Here is a 19457-nt window from a genome sequence, read left to right on the forward strand (position 1 = left end):
CGTTCCTCCGGGAGCGGGGAAGGGGGGAGCCCCTCTGGGTGGGGGGGGCCCTCGATTGCTGTCAGCCTGGCACCACTCACTGGGAGTGAGTGAACAAGTTGCCTGACTGGGTTTAAACCACGACAGAAGGGCAGGTTAAAAATCGTAAATACTGGATTGTTCTAATAGGTTTTGCTTGGCTAATGCTCTGCTACCCAAATGGGACTGTTTAACAATGTGTACATTCAGATCCTGGACAGAATTTGCAGCAGAAAGTTGAGAAATTGCTAAAAAAACAGGTTATCTTTTTCCATTGTGGAAAATCTTCCTTGCTCCTCAAGCTCTTCTGTGTGCTCTGCATTCCCCCTTCTTTGCTCCCTCTCTCTACTTGGGTTTAGCACACCTCAAACCTTTGCTGACTAAGGTTATAGCACCAGCAACCAGCCACTTAAATGACTAAACCCAGAAAGGATTCAAACCAGCTAACCATCTGGCGTTGATCAGGTTAATCATAGAATCAGCTGGGTTGGAAAATATCTTTAAGATGATCAAGTTCAACCATTACCCCAGCACTGCCAAGGCCACCACTAAACCGTGTCACTGAGGGCCTCATCTACACAGTTTGTGAATACTTCCAGGTACAGTGATTCCACCATAGCCCTGGGCAGGCTGTTCCAATGCCTGATCACCTTCTCAGTGAAGAAGTTGTTCCTAATATCCAATCTAAACATCTCTTGGCACAGCTTGAGGCCATTACCTCTTGTCCCATTGCTTGTTACTTAGGAGAAGAAACCAACCCCACGCCACCACAACCTCCTTTCAGGTAGTTGTAGAGAGCGATAAAGTCCCCCCTCAGCCTTTTCTTCTCCAGATTAAATCCCAGCAGGTCCTTCAGCTGTTCTCCATCAGACTTGTGCTCCAGGCCCTTCACCAGCTCCATTGCCCTTTTCTGGACCTGCTCCAGCACCTCAGCATCTCTCTTGTAGTGAGGGGCCCAGAACTGAACACAGGATTCAAGGTGCAGCCTCACCAGTGCCCGGTACAGGGGGATAATCACTGCCCTGGCCCTCCTGGCTATGCTGTTTCTCATATGAGCCAGGATGCTGTTGGCCTTCTTAGCTGCCTGGGCACACGCTGCTCACATCCAGCTCTGTCAACCAGCACCCCTGGGTCCTTTCCCATGAGCAGCTTTCCAGCTATTCTTCCCCAGGCCTGGAGTGTTGCATGGGATTGTTGTGGCCCAAATGCACTTTGCCTTGTTGAACCTTATGCTATTGGCCACAGCCCATCGATCCAGCCTGTCCAGATCCTTCTGCACAGCTTTTCTATCCATCAGCAGATAATAGCAGAAGAATATTGCAAGACTGGTTTTAACCATCCTACAATGCACTCTTTCCAGCCTTTTGTGTACACATAGATCTACAGGCATATACCTGTGTCTGTATATATTGCAATGAACTGTAGCTTTTCACATTTATAAACTTGTCCTCTTAAACTGGCACAGTACAGAATATTGTCCAATATAGCAACAGAGAAAACCAAGGACAAGTACTTAGTGCATGATTCAGCCAAAAATTTTCCCCCAACACATTTAGACAATTAAACCTCATTGTACCTTCATGTCAGTGGATAGTCTTTATATTGCCTTCAGAGTGCAGTATACAGGGCTTGTTAGCTGTGCCACCCAATGAAAACCACAACAGTGAAAGACTAATAAACTCCCTTTTCCAAAAACAATTTCCTCTCACCCTTCACAAAATCTTGAGCATAAGTTATTTGACATCCAAGTCTCAGGCAAGATCCTCATCTTTGGAAATTTCTAAGCCTCCCGTCAATATTATCAATGTATGTGTTATCGACCCAAAATGTTCCCTTGTATTAAGCAAACAAATGACAGGCTGTTGCTAGTCTGAGCCTTTGCCTCTTGTTGCTGAGCTTTGAAATGTACCTGCAGCCTGAAGGCTGAGAGTAAATCCCTGCTGGTCTGTAACACAGGGCTGCTCTCTAAACACCCACCTTGCAATACCACCTTGCAATACCAGCAGTGATGGGTAGCTTTTATTTCCCGATAATGTGCTGGCAGCATCTTCCCAGTTACAAGAGGAATAATAGTGAAAGCATATGGGAAACCTTATTCCCTTTCCTAATAACAAACACAGTGGAATTACACTTTATAATACCACAGACATATTTATTTACAATGCACATAAATCTTGGGATATGTTACTAGAAAGACACATGCAGAGCTTTTTTATTAAAAACTTCGCATTCTGCAGCTAAACCTATTTTTTTTAACAGAAATGCATTATTATTATTAAACATGCAAAGTGTAGCCTCAACAGTTCACACTTACGCCTTGAGCTCCATTAAAGATTTCCTAAATTAATAAGATTATATTTAGTCTCTATTAATTATAGAGATGTATAGATTAATGCTTATTTATCCATGCATATTCAATTCATTTCCTAACATTTGTGCTAATTTGCTGAAAAAACTACAGTAAATACTATTACAAAGGAGGTCTTCAGTCTTTATAGCCCACAGGGATTAAATATTACTGGGAAATGTGGCCTCCTCCTCTCCAAAGTCCTGAACTCACAGTCAGAGCTGCTGTTGCAGAGACTATTTATGAGACCAAACCCCCTTGATATTGAAATCAATATCAAAACTTCTATTACCTAAACTGATCCTGATCTTGGTTTTGCATCTACACTATTAATGAGCAGGGTAATGTACAGTTCTACAGAGTTCTGATGAGTTTAAGAACCCAGAAAATGGAAAATTGTACTGAGATTTACCCTATTAAAACAATTGAATCTTAACCGAAAAAAGCACTTGTGCTTTCAAGAATCACTGACAGTTTTAAGGGTCAATATTTCATGAGTTTTGAGAAAGGCAAGCAAACACAGTATGCTGTCAAAAGTGTGAACTCAAATATTCTTTATACAGACTTTACTTGAAGGTCTGATGTCTTGGGGTGAAAATCATAGGTCCTTGAAGCCCATGACTTTGGGTGGACAATTTTCAATCTGGACAATTCAAATGTAATATTGAGACAACTTTTAAAAGTTGCTCAAATGTTGATATTTAATGTGTATATACAGCTAGGAGGACTAAGGCATCCTTAGAATTAAACCTGGCAAGAAGGGTCAAGGACAGCAAAAAGAGCTTTTTCAAGTACATGGCAGACAAAACTAACACCAGAGGCAATGTAGGCCCACTGATGAACGGGATGGGTGCCCTGGTGACAGAAGATGCAGAGATGGCAGGGTTACTGAATGCCTTCTTTGTCTCTGTCTACTCTGCTGCAGGCAGTCCTGAAGAGCCCTGTACCCCGGAGACCTTAGATGAAGACAGGTCGACGGAACGGTTTGCCTTAGTCGATGAGGAATGGGTTAGAGATCAGTTGAGCAATCTGGACATCCATAAATCCATGGGTCCAGATGGGATGCACCCGCGGGTGCTGAGGGAACTGGCGGAAGTCATTGCTAGACCACTCTCCATCATCTTTACCAAGTCTTGGGAAACAGGAGAGGTGCCTGAGGACTGGAGGAAGGCAAATGTCACTCCAGTCTTCAAAAAGGGCAAGAAGGAGGACCCGGGTAACTATAGACCGGTCAGCCTCACCTCCATCCCTGGGAAAGTGATGGAACACCTTATCCTTGGTGCCATCTTAAGGCATATCAAGGATAAGAGGGTTATGAGGGGCAGTCAACATGGCTTCACCAGGGGGAAATCATGTTTGACCAATCTCTTAGCCTTTTATGAGGAAATAACACGGTGGATGGATGATGGCAGAGCGGTGGATGTGGTCTACCTTGACTTCAGCAAAGCATTTGACACAGTCTCCCACAGCATCCTCACAGCTAAATTGAGGAAGTGTGGTCTGGATGATCAGGTAGTGAGGTGGACTGCGAACTGGCTGAAGGAGAGAAGCCAGAGAGTTGTAGTCTATGGGGCGGAGTCTAGTTGGAGGCCTGTAACTAGTGGAGTGCCTCAAGGGTCAGTACTGGGACCGGTATTATTTAATATATTCATCAACGATTTAGATGAGGGAATTGAGTGTACTATCAGCAAGTTTGCTGATGACACTAAGCTGGGAGGAGTGGCTGACACGCCAGAAGGCTGTGCTGCCATCCAGCGAGACCTGGACAGGCTGGAGAGTTGGGCAGGGAATAACTGGATGAAATATAACAAGGGGAAGTGTAGAGTCCTGCATCTGGGCAGGAACAACCCCAGGTTCCAGTATAGGCTGGGGAACGACCTGTTAGAGAGCAGTGTAGGGGAGAGGGACCTGGGGGTCCTAGTGGACGACAGGATGACCATGAGCCAACACTGTGCCCTTGCGGCCAAGAAGGCCAATGGCATCCTGGGGTGTATTAGAAGGGGGGTGGTTAGTAGGTCGAGAGAGGTTCTCCTTCCCCTCTACTCTGCCCTGGTGAGACCCCATCTGGAATATTGTGTCCAGTTCTGGGCCCCTCAGTTCAAGAAGGACAGGGACCTGCTGGAGAGAGTCCAGCGCAGGGCAACCAAGATGATTAAGGGAGTGGAGCATCTCCCTTATGAGGAAAGACTGAGGGAGCTGGGTCTCTATAGTTTGGAGGAGACTGAGGGGTGACCTTATTAGTGTATATAAATATATAAAGGGGGAGTGTCACGAGGATGGAGCCAGGCTCTACTCAGTGGCAAACAATGATAGGACAAGGGGTAATGGGTACAAACTGGAACACAAGAGGTTCCACTTAAACTTGAGAAGGAACTTCTTCTCAGTGAGGGTGAGGGAACACTGGAACAGGTTGCCCAGGGAGGTTGTGGAGTCTCCTTCCCTGGAGACATTCAAAACTGGCCTGGACACATTCCTGTGTAACATTATCTAGGTGTTCCTGCTCCGGCAGGGGGATTGGACTAGATGATCTTTCGAGGTCCCTTCCAATCTCTAGCATACTGTGATACTGTGATATATATATATACACATTATAATATATATATAAGATATATATAATGTAAATGTTATGATGATTCTGGCTTTTGCATGAAATGAAGGGGCAGTAAAAATCTGAAATATCTATTTCCTGGGATATTCTCATGTTAGAAAATCTCTCATCAGGGTGTGAATTATTTTTTAACAATTTTTTAATTTCTGGAAGATCAGAAATTCCAAAGCTACATTTAATTATGATCTTTTGGAATATTTAAAAAATAGTCTTCAAATGGGCTGGTTTTCCAGGCCTGAGCAGACAAGCTGGCAGAATAGAATTTTGTTTAAATCACATTGCAGTGAAACATTCTGAATTTAATAAATCAACATTTTGCCACAGGAAACTGTTTCACTGGAGCAGTCAAGTTGATCAAGTAACAAGAATATCAACTTCATTTTTCCCTGCTTTGCCACTTTGCCATTTTGGAAGAATTTTTCACCCCTCTACTCTGCCCTGGTGAGACCGCATCTGGAATATTGTGTCCAGTTCTGGGCCCCTCAGTTCAAGAAGGACAGGGAGCTGCTGGAGAGAGTCCAGCGCAGGGCAACTAAGATGATTAAGGGAGTGGAGCATCTCCCTTATGGGGAAAGACTGAGGGAGCTGGGTCTCTATAGTTTGGAGAAGAGGAGACTGAGGGGTGACGTTATTAGTGTCTATAAATATATAAAGGGGGAGTGTCACGAGGATGGAGCCAGGCTCTACTCAGTGGCAAACAATGATAGGACAAGGGGTAATGGGTACAAACTGGAACACAAGAGGTTCCACTTAAATTTGAGAAGAAACTTCTTCTCAGTGAGGGTGAGGGAACACTGGAACAGGCTGCCCAGGGAGGTTGTGGAGTCTCCTTCCCTGGAGACATTCAAAACCCGCCTGGACACATTCCTGTGTAACATTATCTAGGTGTTCCTGCTCCGGCAGGGGGATTGGACTAGATGATCTTTTGAGGTCCCTTCCAATCTCTAGCATACTGTGATACTGTGTGTGATTTAGTCCAAGGATAGATGGCTAAACAAGTTGGAAGGAAGGAAATCTAAAAGCCTAAACTCTAATTCTTTGAATTTCAACATATCTTGGTCAGAAAGAATTGGGAAGGAGGTACAAGTTTTAATGCATTTAATTTGTGACCATTTAAAAATAAATGAAAAATGCCAGTTAAATGACTACGTCAGTTAAAAACCTGAAACACTCTCAGATAACTAATTCAGCTCTCTCTAATCCGAAGTGTTGAAAATAGCATAGATGTCATGCAAGAGAAGCTGAGTGTGTCTCTGAGCCCACTTCTGTTGGGCTCAGTGTGTCACTGAGCCCACTTCTGTTTGGGTGCTGTCTGCATTAAAACATGAACAGCGGATTAAGAGTGCTGGTATTATGAAGAAAGAATAAAAAACATATGAAAGAGTAGGGTTTACAGATATTTAAAGAAACTGGCATATGTAAATCGTATGTACCATCTGAGCTGCTGAAAGGAAAGAAAAATATCTGTAGGCTTATTTCCTCAAGGAAACATCATACCAGAAATGAACATTGAGGTGATGCTGTTCTATCGAGTATGTTTGGGGATGGGAGGGCACTGCTTTCCGCTGAAAGTTAGAACAGCCAGTTACTGGTTTTGCTTTTCCAAAACAAGCTAGAGGTGGGATAATGGCTTTACTGCTCAAATGTCCTGGCTGAGAAAGGAAGAGGCTATTCTGACATTCGCTAGCTTGTTGCAAATCTCACTGCTAATTAAACAAAAAGGGAGATTCATTTTATTAAAAGGAATCCAAGGTTTAGGAGATCTGGTCTCACAAAAAAAACAACACCAACCAACCAGCCAAAACCCACCAAAACAATAAACAAATTAAGGAAAAAAAAAAAAGTTTCACTCAACTTCAAGAATTTCACTTGCTAAAACTACTTTTCTTCCCATCCACAGAACCACCCTTGTGAGCTCTATGGCTTGGATGACAGGGCTGCGTAAGACAACCTCTGACTAAACAGGCAAAGTCACTCTTAAATAATCTCTCAGATGTGAAGGACAGCACATTGTCTTAGCAGTCTCTCTGTGCCAACCTTAACTGGAAATACAAGAGCTTTTTATCATATGCTCTGCTAATCAATGCTAAATGCTGGAGTCTTAAATCAGAAACCTTTAATACATGCAATGTGTTGCAATAAATCAAATCCTAATGAACCAAAACACTGTTCAGAAAGCTCCAGAGTGTTTTTACTAATACACTGGTTTGCAGGAAATTATGAATAATTTATCCTTTCATTTACTTGTTACTTTTGAAAATGAAATTCGATTAAGGTTTTAAAGAAAATATAGGTTTTTTCATCCTGGCATTTCTTGAGAGGGCTTCTTAACTTCTATAAAATATTCTGCATAAAATATTGTAACTACTGAAATTATAATTTATTATTTTTAATATTTCCATTACAAATTTAGACATTTTGGCTACAGGAGATGACACTAAATAGCCTTGTAAGATTATAATTGCCCATGAGACCAAAACTTTATTTTATACTTTTTTTGAGAAATGAATTCATAGCACTCAGAAATCATTTTTATGTAAGTATTGTAAAACTAGCAAGTTTTTTACATAAGGTCATATTAAATAGTAAACCCAAGAACGTGAAAGAAATACGATTTTAATAAATGGAAAGGCACTTATGCAGTAAGGTTTTATGCAGTTGAATCTCATAGACAGTTAGAAATCTTGATTTTAGGACCACTGCATATTCTGTCAGAGAGAGCAGACTAATTGTAAGCAGAAATATTACTTCATTAGGACAATGTTTCCAGAGTAAAAGGTTGACAGCAAAATAAAAATGTTCTGTGGCTTCCTCTCTGTGGGAGATGCTGCCTTATGGGCAGTAGTTCTCAAATTACTTTTCTTTCTTATCTCAAAAAACCCTCATAGGAACCTTGCCTGGTGCATTTGGCCCATAAGTTTATTCCTCTCACCTCCTGTATTTATGTAGTAATTGTGTTTCCTCCCTGCAGAAAACTATTACAGTTGGATACAAAGCTGTGCTACATCCATGTTCATCACTTGGAAAGGGTACCACTGTCCATTCAGAACAGGCACTGCACAAGCGATGTGAAGATAGCAGTGCTAAGAAATGTGTGGATAAGACATTAAAGGCCAGGAAATGAAAATGAAGGTAAATTAAAACTGATGTTGGCATTCCACTACCAAACTAAGAATAGGCTGACAGTGAAGAAGCAGGGGGATTTACTGGAAAGCCTTGTTACTGCTATCATCTGTGTGGCAGTAAAGAAACAGGAGCAATCCTGACCTGGAGAACGAGTAATCATCTGGCGGCAAAACCACATGAAAGGAGATTCTCTTTGTCAGGGGGTTTAAGAAGTTGGGGCAGCAACCTGGGGTGCCCTGTGTAGCAAAGCAGAGGGTTGCATTTGAGACAAGTTAGCATCTAGTGGTCCATGGTCATGGAGAACGAGCTGATCTCCCATGTATTTCTGGTTCAGCCTGCTATGTATCTTGGCAATGACAAAAAAAAAGAGCCTAAACCTAGACTCAGCTGAAATGATAAGAAGTACTGGAACTTGACAATGCAGACAATTCAGTACTGCTGGTGCATCGGTAAGATGGTGTGCACAGATGTTAGCCTTATTCAGGAGAAAGAGTTGACCATCTGTAGGTTCGTGGCATCATCCTTTGAAAGCCTGAGTGATACTGCATGGTTTCAGGGTCTTCTATAAAGTGAGAGACGAGTCCCAGACATGTACCTCTTTCCAGGCTGGTGAAACTATCCACCATTCCTAAAAGATAAATTAAACACTTGCAAATAATAAAGGGTTTACCTGTCGCTGCTCTTGTTTTTAAGCTGAGAACCTTAATTTGTTTTTCCACAAAGGGCTGGAGAGTAGACATAGGTCAAAAACTATCAGGTCTAGCTAGTTGGCATCTGGTGGAAAACCACAATGCATTATGTAATGTTTCATTGTAGCTCATGCTTTCACAGCAAATCCTGAATGGTTAGCACCAGAATATTAGCTGGTGACATAAACATAAAAGTCAGGATGACTTTCTCATCAAATTTGATTCTTTGTGTGTGTATTTATGATCGTTGCAGAAAAACCCAAGTAACTCTGATGCACAGACGTCCCCTTCAGTGGTGAAATAACTATATCAAACTGTCACAGTTTCAAATGTTCTATGAAATCATTAATTTTTTTATTTATTAAAGTAGCTGCACATAGACTATATAAAATTTCCTAAATAGAATAGTTTCTTGCAAAGTGAATTTCTCCAGACGAATCAATGTGCTTGTATGCAAAGCACTGTTCTCCAGCAAACACTGCTGAAAGCAATATATGACTCATTCTAACTCTTCCACGCTATGCATGACTCATGTTGAACGATGGAGGCAGAAGGTCATTTGTTCTTATGTCTCTGTAAAAGCATTTGGGCTCTGTATATGGCCAGAGGAAAAGGAAAAACATAGGAAAATAGTCCATTTCTTTGAGGAAAGCCTCAATCTTCCCATAGATGAATGAACAGCTCACTAGAAGCAGTGTTTACATCCTAGATTTTAGAATCATAGAATCACAGAATGGTTTGGGATGGAAAGGACCTTAAGATCATCTAGTTCCAACCCCCTGCCATGGGCAGGGACACCTCACACTAGATTGTATTGCCCAAGGCTCTGTCCAGCCTGACCTTGAATACTGCCAGGGATGGAGCATTCACCACTTCTCTGGGCAACCTCTTCTAGTGCCTCACCACCCACACAGTAAAGAGCTTTTTCCTTGTATCTAACCTGAACTTCCCCTGTTTCAGTTTAAACCCATCACCCCTTGTCCTGTCATTACAGTCCCTAATGAAGAGTCCCTCTCCAGCATCCTTGCAGGCCCCCTTCAGATACTGGAAGGCTGCTATGAGGTCACCATGCAGCCTTCTCTACACCAGGCTGAACAGCCCCAAATTGCTTAGCCCCTTCTTTCTTTAGACCAAAGTCATTTTGTTCTGAAATGAAGCTGGTGTTTAGCTTGAAGTTTATTCTGTTGTCTGTATTGTAACCTGATTGTGATTTACCACTTTTAAAGTTCCATATGCTTACCTTCAGGATTGATAATTAACAGACAGTGTCCCTCTACTAGAAAGTATTTTTGCACTTCAGAGGGACACCAATCTCAGTGTTTGAGGTGCAGCTCTTATTCTGCCCTCTGCATAAACTGGCATTTGGTAATTGGTAACTTTTACCTAAAAGTCCTTACATTATTCTGACTATATGGACAGAAGACAGGTGGAGACATATAAAATTAGAAGTGAAAGTATTAATTGCAGGGGGCTATGGCCATATTCATAGAAGAGATAAAGAAGACCATAAGGTTTTATTTGGGTGAGTACATGTGTTATGTAGGTATATGGTTCTATTGATTGTTCAAATGATATGTGTAAGGATTTAAAAATAGGAATAAATGAAGATTTAGTTTCATACTATGTTATGATACAGAGGTGGGCAGAAAATGCCTAGCTAATTATTACTAAATATTTTGAGTTTCAAAATTCTCCTTTTCTCTTTGAGATTTTCTCTATGATCTCATCTGTTTGTTTGTCCTTCAATCTATTCACCTTGTTTCCCTGTTTCTGAGTATTTCCATTTTTCAAATCATTTGAATAATGCCAATGATTCTAAACTGAGCTTTTGCTCACATTTGGATGAAAAAGGCATATTTAAAGTTACTTAAGTAACACTGCTACTAAAGTAACTGCATTATATACAGCATTCATGGTAATGTGTTTATTGCCACATCAAGTGCTTTTAAAGCAGTAATTGTGACTGCTTTTTAAGTCTGAATTGCCTAGCCCTTCTAGAAAGACATTTGATAATTTCATAGATTCTTATTTTGCTGTACAAGAAGCAATTGTTATTGTTTCTTTTTAACTAATATGCATTGTTTTAAAACTCAGGTTAATGTGGGCCTCTCGAGAGGCTGATATGAAGCAGCCATGTGGTTTGACTCCTACAGATTCCCTAAATGTTATGAAAACAATTTAAACTGAATTAAATGAAGTTAAATTAAACAGAATGCCATGTATATCCTGGAAATATACTCCAGTATGATACAAACTATGACTTCAGAATTACTTTGGAGAAAGGATCTGGGAAATGAGTACAAATCCAGGAAATTAGTGGAAGCATAGACAAAGGAATTTGTCAGTGGACAGTGATGCTGAACACAGGCTATGAGCCTTTCCGAATTAGACCAATAATGAAAAACTCTGCCCTTTCTATATTTTAACAGGTATCGTGCTGGTTTTTAACAGTTCAGAATTGTTAATCTTTTCAAAACTTAAGTTCTGTTGAATTCTTATTGCTAACTAAGAAGAAGAATAATGGATGATTTTTCTGTTTTGCTTGCTTTGTGAAAGAGTAAACCTTTTTTCTTTAGAAAAAAAAAAAAAGGGATTTCTGATAATTCTGAAGTGCTTGTACAGCAGAATTAAATTGCCCTGCTTGGAATCTTTTAACTCTACAGGCTCTCCTGTGCACCCTCTGGGAAAAAAGCACTGAGTGAGGAAAACACAGGAAAATCTTGCTTAGACCATGTGACAGAAGTACCCCTATAACATGTGGGACACATGGAAGGAATCTAATTGTCTAAACTCATGAAATGTAAGAATTAGAAGGTCAAAGACACCAGAATTTGTTTTCTGGCAAGACTCTACAAAACACTGTTGAGACCTTCCATATCATTGGTGGGAAACCTGGCAGATGAGAGAACCCCAAATCTATTATAATTCAGGCAGGGTGCTTGGACAGACAGTTAATCCACCAGGCCACCAAGGAGGAAAATAAATGTTCTGCTGATGGCAAAGGAATGGATGAAAAAACAGGCTTTATTGAAAAAAAAATATTATGAAACATTTTGTGTGATGTATCTTGACAAGGCACTTGAGCAGTGTTCAACACCCAGATTATTGCAGAAAGAATTGGGGGATTCAAGAGACCTAAACAAGGAAAATATTGAATGAAGTGTCATCTCGGCTGAAGCAGAATGGAGCAGACACTCCCATTTTTAGAAAGATTGTCTGATCGTTAAATTTTTCTTATAATACCTTCTCAGCTCATTTTACATTAATTTTTTTTTTTTAAGACCATCCAAAAGTGTGAACTCCAGCATTTTGCTTCATTATGTTCTTCACTGCCACTCTCAAGTGCTTTAAAAGATGACAGTGGAGCAACACAGCTTATAATGACTGATGCTTAGCTGTCTCCTCTAGCTTCCTATGCTCATACATCTTATGTTTTTCATTTCTTCTGTGTTGTCCATTGGTGTGGTTACTTCACTGGCAGGACTTTATTATTACAAAAAGACTGTAGGGATGACTGTTATATCTCATCAGCAAGGCATCAATCGCTATTTGCAGCTTCTGCTGAAGGAGAAAGCTGCAAATGAATGAACAACAAAAAAAAAAAGGATGTGTTTCTAGTGCATATTTATAGCACCAGAAGTTTCAAATTTTGCCCAAGCACTGGGGGTTTTGGAGACTGATACTGAGGACATTTGGAAGTAACTGGATGCAGACTGAGGTACTGGGCCACTGTTATTTCCATTAGGACCTTCCCTACAGTTGGGTGTGAGTGCAGGATGGCCAGAAGAGAGTAGAGCATCCAGAGAAACTCTTCAAAAACCTGAGTTAGAAATCCAAGTGTCTGTTATAATCCTCCCAGACTCTTAATTCTGGTCTTGACCACTGCTGACAAATTTCTATAGAAAGCTGGGCAGATTCTATGACACTAGATGTCAAATTCTGTGAAGGGATGCAGAAATACATTCCTGTCTGTTGTTAAATAGATTCCTCATCCATCTGGCTGGCTTGAGTCCATAACAGCAACTCCAAACAGCACAAAAGGTAAGGCATCCCAGCAGAACTGAAACAGGAACAAGCATTAGTCTACAATAGTTTAATATTAAAATCCTTCTTTCAAAAGGCATTTAGACTTTGCATGGACAGGGAGGAAGGTTTGCACACAGCAGCGTGGAAAGCTTTACTCACCCTGTGCCCACCTGCAGCTTTGTCCTGACTATCCTTCTGCCATGCCTCGTGGCATGGCCTGGTGGCATTTCTAATTATTCCAATAGAAAGCAATTGTTAATGCAGAAAGATCAGAAAATGCATATGCTGGAGAGATTCAGTTATGGAGCTCAGCCTCCTGATAGGCCAGCACTCATTAATTTAGAATTACCAGAAAAGATGCAACTCCAACAAGAATTCCTGTCTTTAAAATACTAAAATGAACAAGATATCACAGCCTTGAAGCGTTCAAGGCGTTCTAATGATGATGAAGGTCAAAGACAAAGTGCAGACCTGTGGAAGTGAAGAGTTGTCAGACACTAATGTAATGCTTATTTCCACTGAAGTAAGTAGACTGAAGCTTAGAGTGGAAAAAGATGGGAGAATACAGATGAGCTTTTTGGTGCTGCAAGAAGGAAGGACTACAGTCAGCAGTAACCCAAATGACATTCCCAAGCATGTAAATATTGCACTAGGTCTTACTATAGCAACAACAACAAAAAAGACTTTAGCAAGTTCTTGCTACACGTTTGGGTAGCACAGCTCTGTTTTGTACTCAGTTAAAAGGAAACTGTGAAGGTAAAAGTTCTCTATTTTCTCAGTATGGTAATCCCAGACACAGCATAACCAGGGGTTTCTAGGCTTTTTACTAGGTCACTGCTGACGGTGATCATCATCTTGTGTGGCTGGGAACCAATGTAATTTGCAAGTACACAAATAAGGTAATTCTGCAAATTAACTGATGAATCCTTGAGTCTTTTGCCTTCTAAAATCCATCAGTAAGATAATAGATTGGCAGGACAGAAAGGGAGAAATTCATTTGCAGAAGCTCACTAGGCTCAAGATAGATCCCTGCAAAGCTTGGGAAAACAGCTTTCTGCGGCTCTGCTGACTTTCTGTTTAATTACTTAGCCAGACATGACCTTGCACAACTTCTACAATACAAGGACTAGGAGATCTTTTGTGGTAAGCAGAGCCCATAATAACTCTGTTCTCTTATCTCTGTTTCTCTAGCTGATGCCACACTTTGCATAACTATACGTATCCCTGAAGAACCTAATTGAGAAATGGCTTTGTGAGGGGATAATAATTGAGTTGTAGGAAGTTATTACACAGGAACAGTGTTACTTGTCTTTTTATTGTTACATACAAATACTGTTATCAGGAACCTTATTTCTATTCATATGCCCTTTGGGTTGGCACTTGCTACATGTTTGGTCCCTGGAAGAAGGAAAAACCTAAGAGGCTGAACAGAGTGATGCTATTTACCCATACTTTTCATGCAGCTGGGAGGTGTGTAACTATTCAGTTGTATTCTTTTATGCACCTGGGAATCTGCCTTGTATGAAGGCATTCCCAAGGAACATGAGTGTGAGTGGCACCTTAGGAGAGCCTAGCAGGGAGTCTGCATACCTCTGCAAAGTGAAACTACATTGCTTGCAGTGACAAATGACGAGAACTGAAGGAACTGGAGAAGTAGTGACATAGCGGAATAACGCAGTGGATTGTTCAGTGCTAAGAAACTGTTTCATTACAAGCCCTGCATTATATGGTTCTCTTGTTTTGTTTTTTGAAAGCACTGTATAAATAACAAATATTTTAGTTTGTATTGGTGATCTGACAGTTTAAACTTGCATTGCAGGGGACAGTGATACTATTTTTGAGGTGCATCACGTCATACATATAGATTGGGGGGGTTGGTTGTTGGTTGGATTTTTTTTTTTGGTGGTAGGTGTTTGGGTTTTTTTTTGGCGCTAAATATACCTGTAATATGCAATTCAGGAAAGAAAGGAGATGGTCCAAGTTCTGCCACATTTTGTTAAACAACATAGAGATGCTATGCTAGTCCTTCTAGCTGTTGGAGTCATTCACACTTCCACCCTTATCATACCCCTCTAGGACAAGCACAACCTGCCCCTAAATCTCATGCCCTGAAAACACAACCCTCTCAGAGCACCTGGCCACAGCTGCTGCTTCCAAATGCCCAAAAGTACTTTGATACCACTTGCACATCAGCTTCTTATATGTCTCACTCTGCTATATTTGCCTTTCTAGCACAAAAGCTGTTCTGCCTTAAGGGATGAATAAAGCCCCACTGGTTCTTAATTGCCTTCTTCCCCAAGTGGCTTGGGCCATTATTTGCTAACTGGCTGTAATTATCCTTTATTTTAAACTAACTAATGTACACTCTGATTTTGGTGTTATGATGTTCATTAGCAAGCATCCTGTTTTGAATGTGTATGTGTTCTGGGAATGTCCAGTCTACAAGAATGGACTGATTTCTGTCACAAGTGTAGGTGAAATACCCTGAGGAACAAACCTGTATGTGGTAACTGATCTGAAATGAAATCAACGATGTTAAGGACAGAATATCAATGGATGGTCAAGTTGCAGACGGGATTTGCATGTGAACATTTTCTACAAGTGAGATATAATTTTTATTGTCCCCAAAAGATTGTTTGATGGAAAGACTGGTTCTGAGCCTGTGCCTGCAAAAGATTTCTCCCCATGGTCTGTGTTTGTGGCATGATTAGAGGTGAAGAAAGGATTCATCTCCTGAGTGGTACTGTTGGTGGTTTTGCGATGGAAGTGGGATGCTACTTTTGCACTCAGGAAATGTGGATAGAATGGAAGCTTCCCTTCATACCTTGACTCAAACATAATCTATAATTTAAGAAAAAGCCTGAGTCCTAGCAGATGATTTTTCTTGCTATTCTCAAGATACTCATCAATGTGGACTGCTCAGTTTTCAGACGGATAAATGTGTGCAGCATGTAAAACTGATGCTGAATGCTTTTTAACAGCCATGGTTCCGCCATCTGCCTCCTACTCAAGCCCCTGGATCTGGAGTTTTCTTCCCTGTCATCCATAATAAAGAGCATTGAATAGCGGCTGCTCCCCCAAGCACACGCTACTAATAACTAGTAATATTGATTGCTGGATAATGAAGGAGGCAACTTAGTTTTTTTTCTGTCTAGCGAGATTATTTCAGTCAAAAGTATGATCTGAATTTCCAAGTGACTCTCTGTGGACATTCTTCTTATCGTAATAGAGGCTCTTTACCCAATGTAGAATAATAGACTTCCTTAGTGGAGCAAACCACATCAGGAAGAGATGCTCTCAAAATTGTACAGGTGGAAAGCTACTGCTGAAAACCTTGTTCCACAATTGCCTTTCCAGTTAATTTCCTCTTGTATACAAGCCCTTTCTCAGAGCATTTTACATATATTTCCAGAGAGAGCACTTGATCACCAAGCTTGTGCACAGTGCTCACATCTCAAGATACCAGGCATTGCAAGTGCCTGGTTCTAGAAATCAGCCTGATGAGCATTCATATGCCTGGTTTGGCTAACAGAATTACCTGATCTGTTCTAATGTGCAAAATAGTTCTAACTGTATATGAGACTACTGCTTTTTCTGGGTGTTTTGTTATCTGTCTTACTGAACTGGATGAGGAGGCAGCTGAATAGAGAAGTTGTAGAAATGGAAATAAGAATTAAATAATGAAATAGAAATATGTGTTTAAAAACAAAAGGTTGCCTATTGCTCATGGAAGTAGTGAGGTATTTACAGAAACAAAACCTTTAGAGTAAAGGCTTAAGAATGTGACGTTGCATGCTTAGGAACTTCAGCTAATCTCTGAATATGACAATTCCCACATGTGGAAAATTGCAAGGAAATAATTGTCATGCTATTGAGTTCTGTACAAGTTGCGCACATCTTTGAAAGTTACTCTAAGCAAATGTAATTGTACCCCTGGATACTACAAACTATGAAATGAGTTTCAAAGAGCTTCCAAAGTCTGTGGGCTTTTCACCATACCAGGTGTTTATGTCATTTGCTAAGTATAGGCTATGCTTCCATCCTGCCACTAGGAACTTCAAACACTGATCTGCCAGTCTGCTAAGGAAAATTTTCTTGGTAATTTTTTTTTAAGTCAAAATGTGACTGTAACTCTTCCAGGCTTTTTTTTTCCTTTTATTTTTTTTGTTCCTTTTAAACATAGTGATAGTTATGTGAGATTTAAAAAGGCAACCATCTTCTATTGTTCCATTTACTTTTCAGAAATACTGAAAGGAAGAATAAAAAAAATGCCTATTAGATGGTATTTTGTATATGCTGCAGACATACATGTGTACGTGTGTACATAGGGGAAAACAAAATTAATGCAGTGTAAAATATGGTTTTATCTAAAAATTCAGGTATCTTAGCAGCAAACCTGCTCGAGAAACTGAGATCCTTTTATTTAGGTTAAAGAAAGATCTCTCATGTCAGATATAAAATGTCTGCCTTGTTACTCAGATGCACTAAGCAACCAGTACGTTTGCCATATGCATTACTGTATCAGGCCATCTCTGTGTATCAATGTACATACACAAACATAAATACATCTCTGTGTATGTGCATAAACAGACTTGTAAAGTAATCTTAAGTTACGGTTTCTGTATCTGCTAGCTACTCTCGTGCACTTTCAGCCTTTACCCAGAAATGGAGCTTGCCAGCTTTTCCAGGCTTTGTCTCTTTTTAAATATCCATTTGCATACATGGTATCCCCCAGTTCTCCCCTTACCTTCACATCATTGATGTTCATCCTAGTTCCCTCCTTCCCAACAAAGATGTCATCTATGTCAACCAGAATATACCGGTCCAAGGACAGGGTGAGCTTCTTCCCGGATAGGAAAGAGATGGCATCAATAAAGATCAGTTTGTGCAACCAGAAGGTCAAGTTGTTTCCAAAGAGGACTCTCTGAATCCCATCATGAAGCCCCAAATCTTGGATGACAGTTGCATACAGAGCAGCCTTTGGCAATGCTGCAAGGTGCGGCCTGGAGGTCTGCAGTTCGGTTAAAAGCACGGGTTGATAGGTGGAATGGTTAAACTGGAAAACTGTCCAGTCTTCACCAGGCAGTGGACCTTTCTCAACCCTTGGTGCTTTGGTAATGCGCAGCAGGGGAGACTGAGAGTTTACCATACAGTCTTTGAGGGCCACATTATTGTAAAGATGTAGTGGCAATCCTTTCAATTTTGTACTGGGGGAGCTGTTTTCATTGGCTTTATGAAAACCAATTATGCTAACACTGTATTCCACACAGTATTTTTCCAGAAGCTCTCTATTCCATGAGTCCATGGATACATACTTTAAAATATTCTCATATATAACAATAGTGTATTTTCCTCTTCCACTGTCTGTGAGAGGGGGAATGTCCCCCTTAGTTGGTGCAATGACCATGTGGTACTGAAATCTGCTGGACTCAAGGATGGCTATGATGTCTTGCCCCAGCTGGGAGTACTGGCTTTCCACAAACAGGAGGACGGTGGGATCAGTTTTAGATGGATCAATTGGCTTAGCCTGTTTCAGCTCCACAGACCTGTATGGTAGAAGCTTGAGGTCTTCACACTCTACTTCTCCAGTGGTTTCCACAAAGGCCATTTCCTGCTTGTAGCCGGTGTAGAGGTAATAGGCAGAAATGACAATACTTGCCAAGCAGAAGGTTGCCAGAAGAATGACTAATGTTCTGAAACTTCTGCGGAACTTCACAATTAGACTCATCTTTCGCAGGACGATCAGCTTCTGTTGAACTTCCCGCTCTTTTGGTTCTCTGCTCCTAAAGTACCATAGGAACAAGGAGATGCAGAGGTGCCAATTCCCCTTCCAAGATGTTCATGTGACCATTGCAGTGCATTTATGAAGCTGTCAGGGATGTTATAAAGCTGTTGGAGTAGGAAGTCAAAGGATCCAGAAAGCTAAATTGAAAGAGGTTTTGTCAGAAATCAGCAGCTGCCAATAATCAATGAAGAGGACTCTTAACATTATCTGCAACAAGGAGCAGAGGAAGAGTAAATAGAATAAAATCCATAAAGCAATTAAAACCACATGTTGATAAAGTCAGTGATTGATACTGGTAATCTCAGTTAAGAGGGAAGTTAGAGGAACACTCTGTGTCACTTTTTTTTTTGATGTATTAAGATAAGCTGCATTAAAGAGCTCTCCCATATTCCTAGGGTATAAACTATGAACATAATTTCTTGAGGACATGTATCTCTTCATTTATGGACACTTTTTATCTAAAATTGCTATCACAGATGGGAATGACTGAAGATTGCAGGACAAAATTAGGATAAAGTAAATACTTTTTAAATACTGGGGCATGTTCCATGTCAGTTTCAAACTTCAGAAGTATTTTGAAAGGGGCAAAAAATTCTATGTTGGACCATGAAACTAATGAAAGTAAAGTGAAAGGCATGAGAGGACTTTGAGGAAAGATTTGCAGAACTTTTCTCTCCAGTTTCCATTCTGTACCTGGAATGATCAATACTTTAAAGCCCATTTAAGGGCTGTCTGAAATGACACCTCCAGCTGAAGGACCGGGACTTCAGTCTGTCCCTGCTGTACTGTATGGGTGAAGTACAAGGGGCTTAAACCTGATTGCCTGGCCAGCTCTGAAGCCCTTGTGCAATTCCTGGT

The 19457-nt window shown here is 40.7% G+C and overlaps 1 protein-coding gene across 3 annotated transcripts in view; it reads right to left on the reverse strand.

The window, feature by feature from the left end:
- NDST4 (N-deacetylase and N-sulfotransferase 4) overlaps positions 1-19457 on the reverse strand; it is a 107276-nt gene that overhangs the window by 71287 nt on the left and 16532 nt on the right. For all 3 annotated transcript variants that reach the window (XR_009965243.1, XR_009965244.1, XM_062620882.1), the window contains exon 2: positions 17562-18806. Coding sequence is in view for 1 of the 3 variants with exons in the window: in XM_062620882.1 (XP_062476866.1) it covers positions 17562-18542 (981 nt within the window). In the remaining 2 variants the exon portion in view is untranslated. The remainder of the gene's footprint in view (positions 1-17561; positions 18807-19457) is intronic.

The sequence above is a fragment of the Pezoporus occidentalis genome, unplaced genomic scaffold, assembly GCF_034315485.1.
Source record: "Pezoporus occidentalis ecotype Australia unplaced genomic scaffold, CSIRO_AGI_Poc_V1 ctg224, whole genome shotgun sequence".
NCBI lineage: Eukaryota > Metazoa > Chordata > Aves > Psittaciformes > Psittacidae > Pezoporus > Pezoporus occidentalis.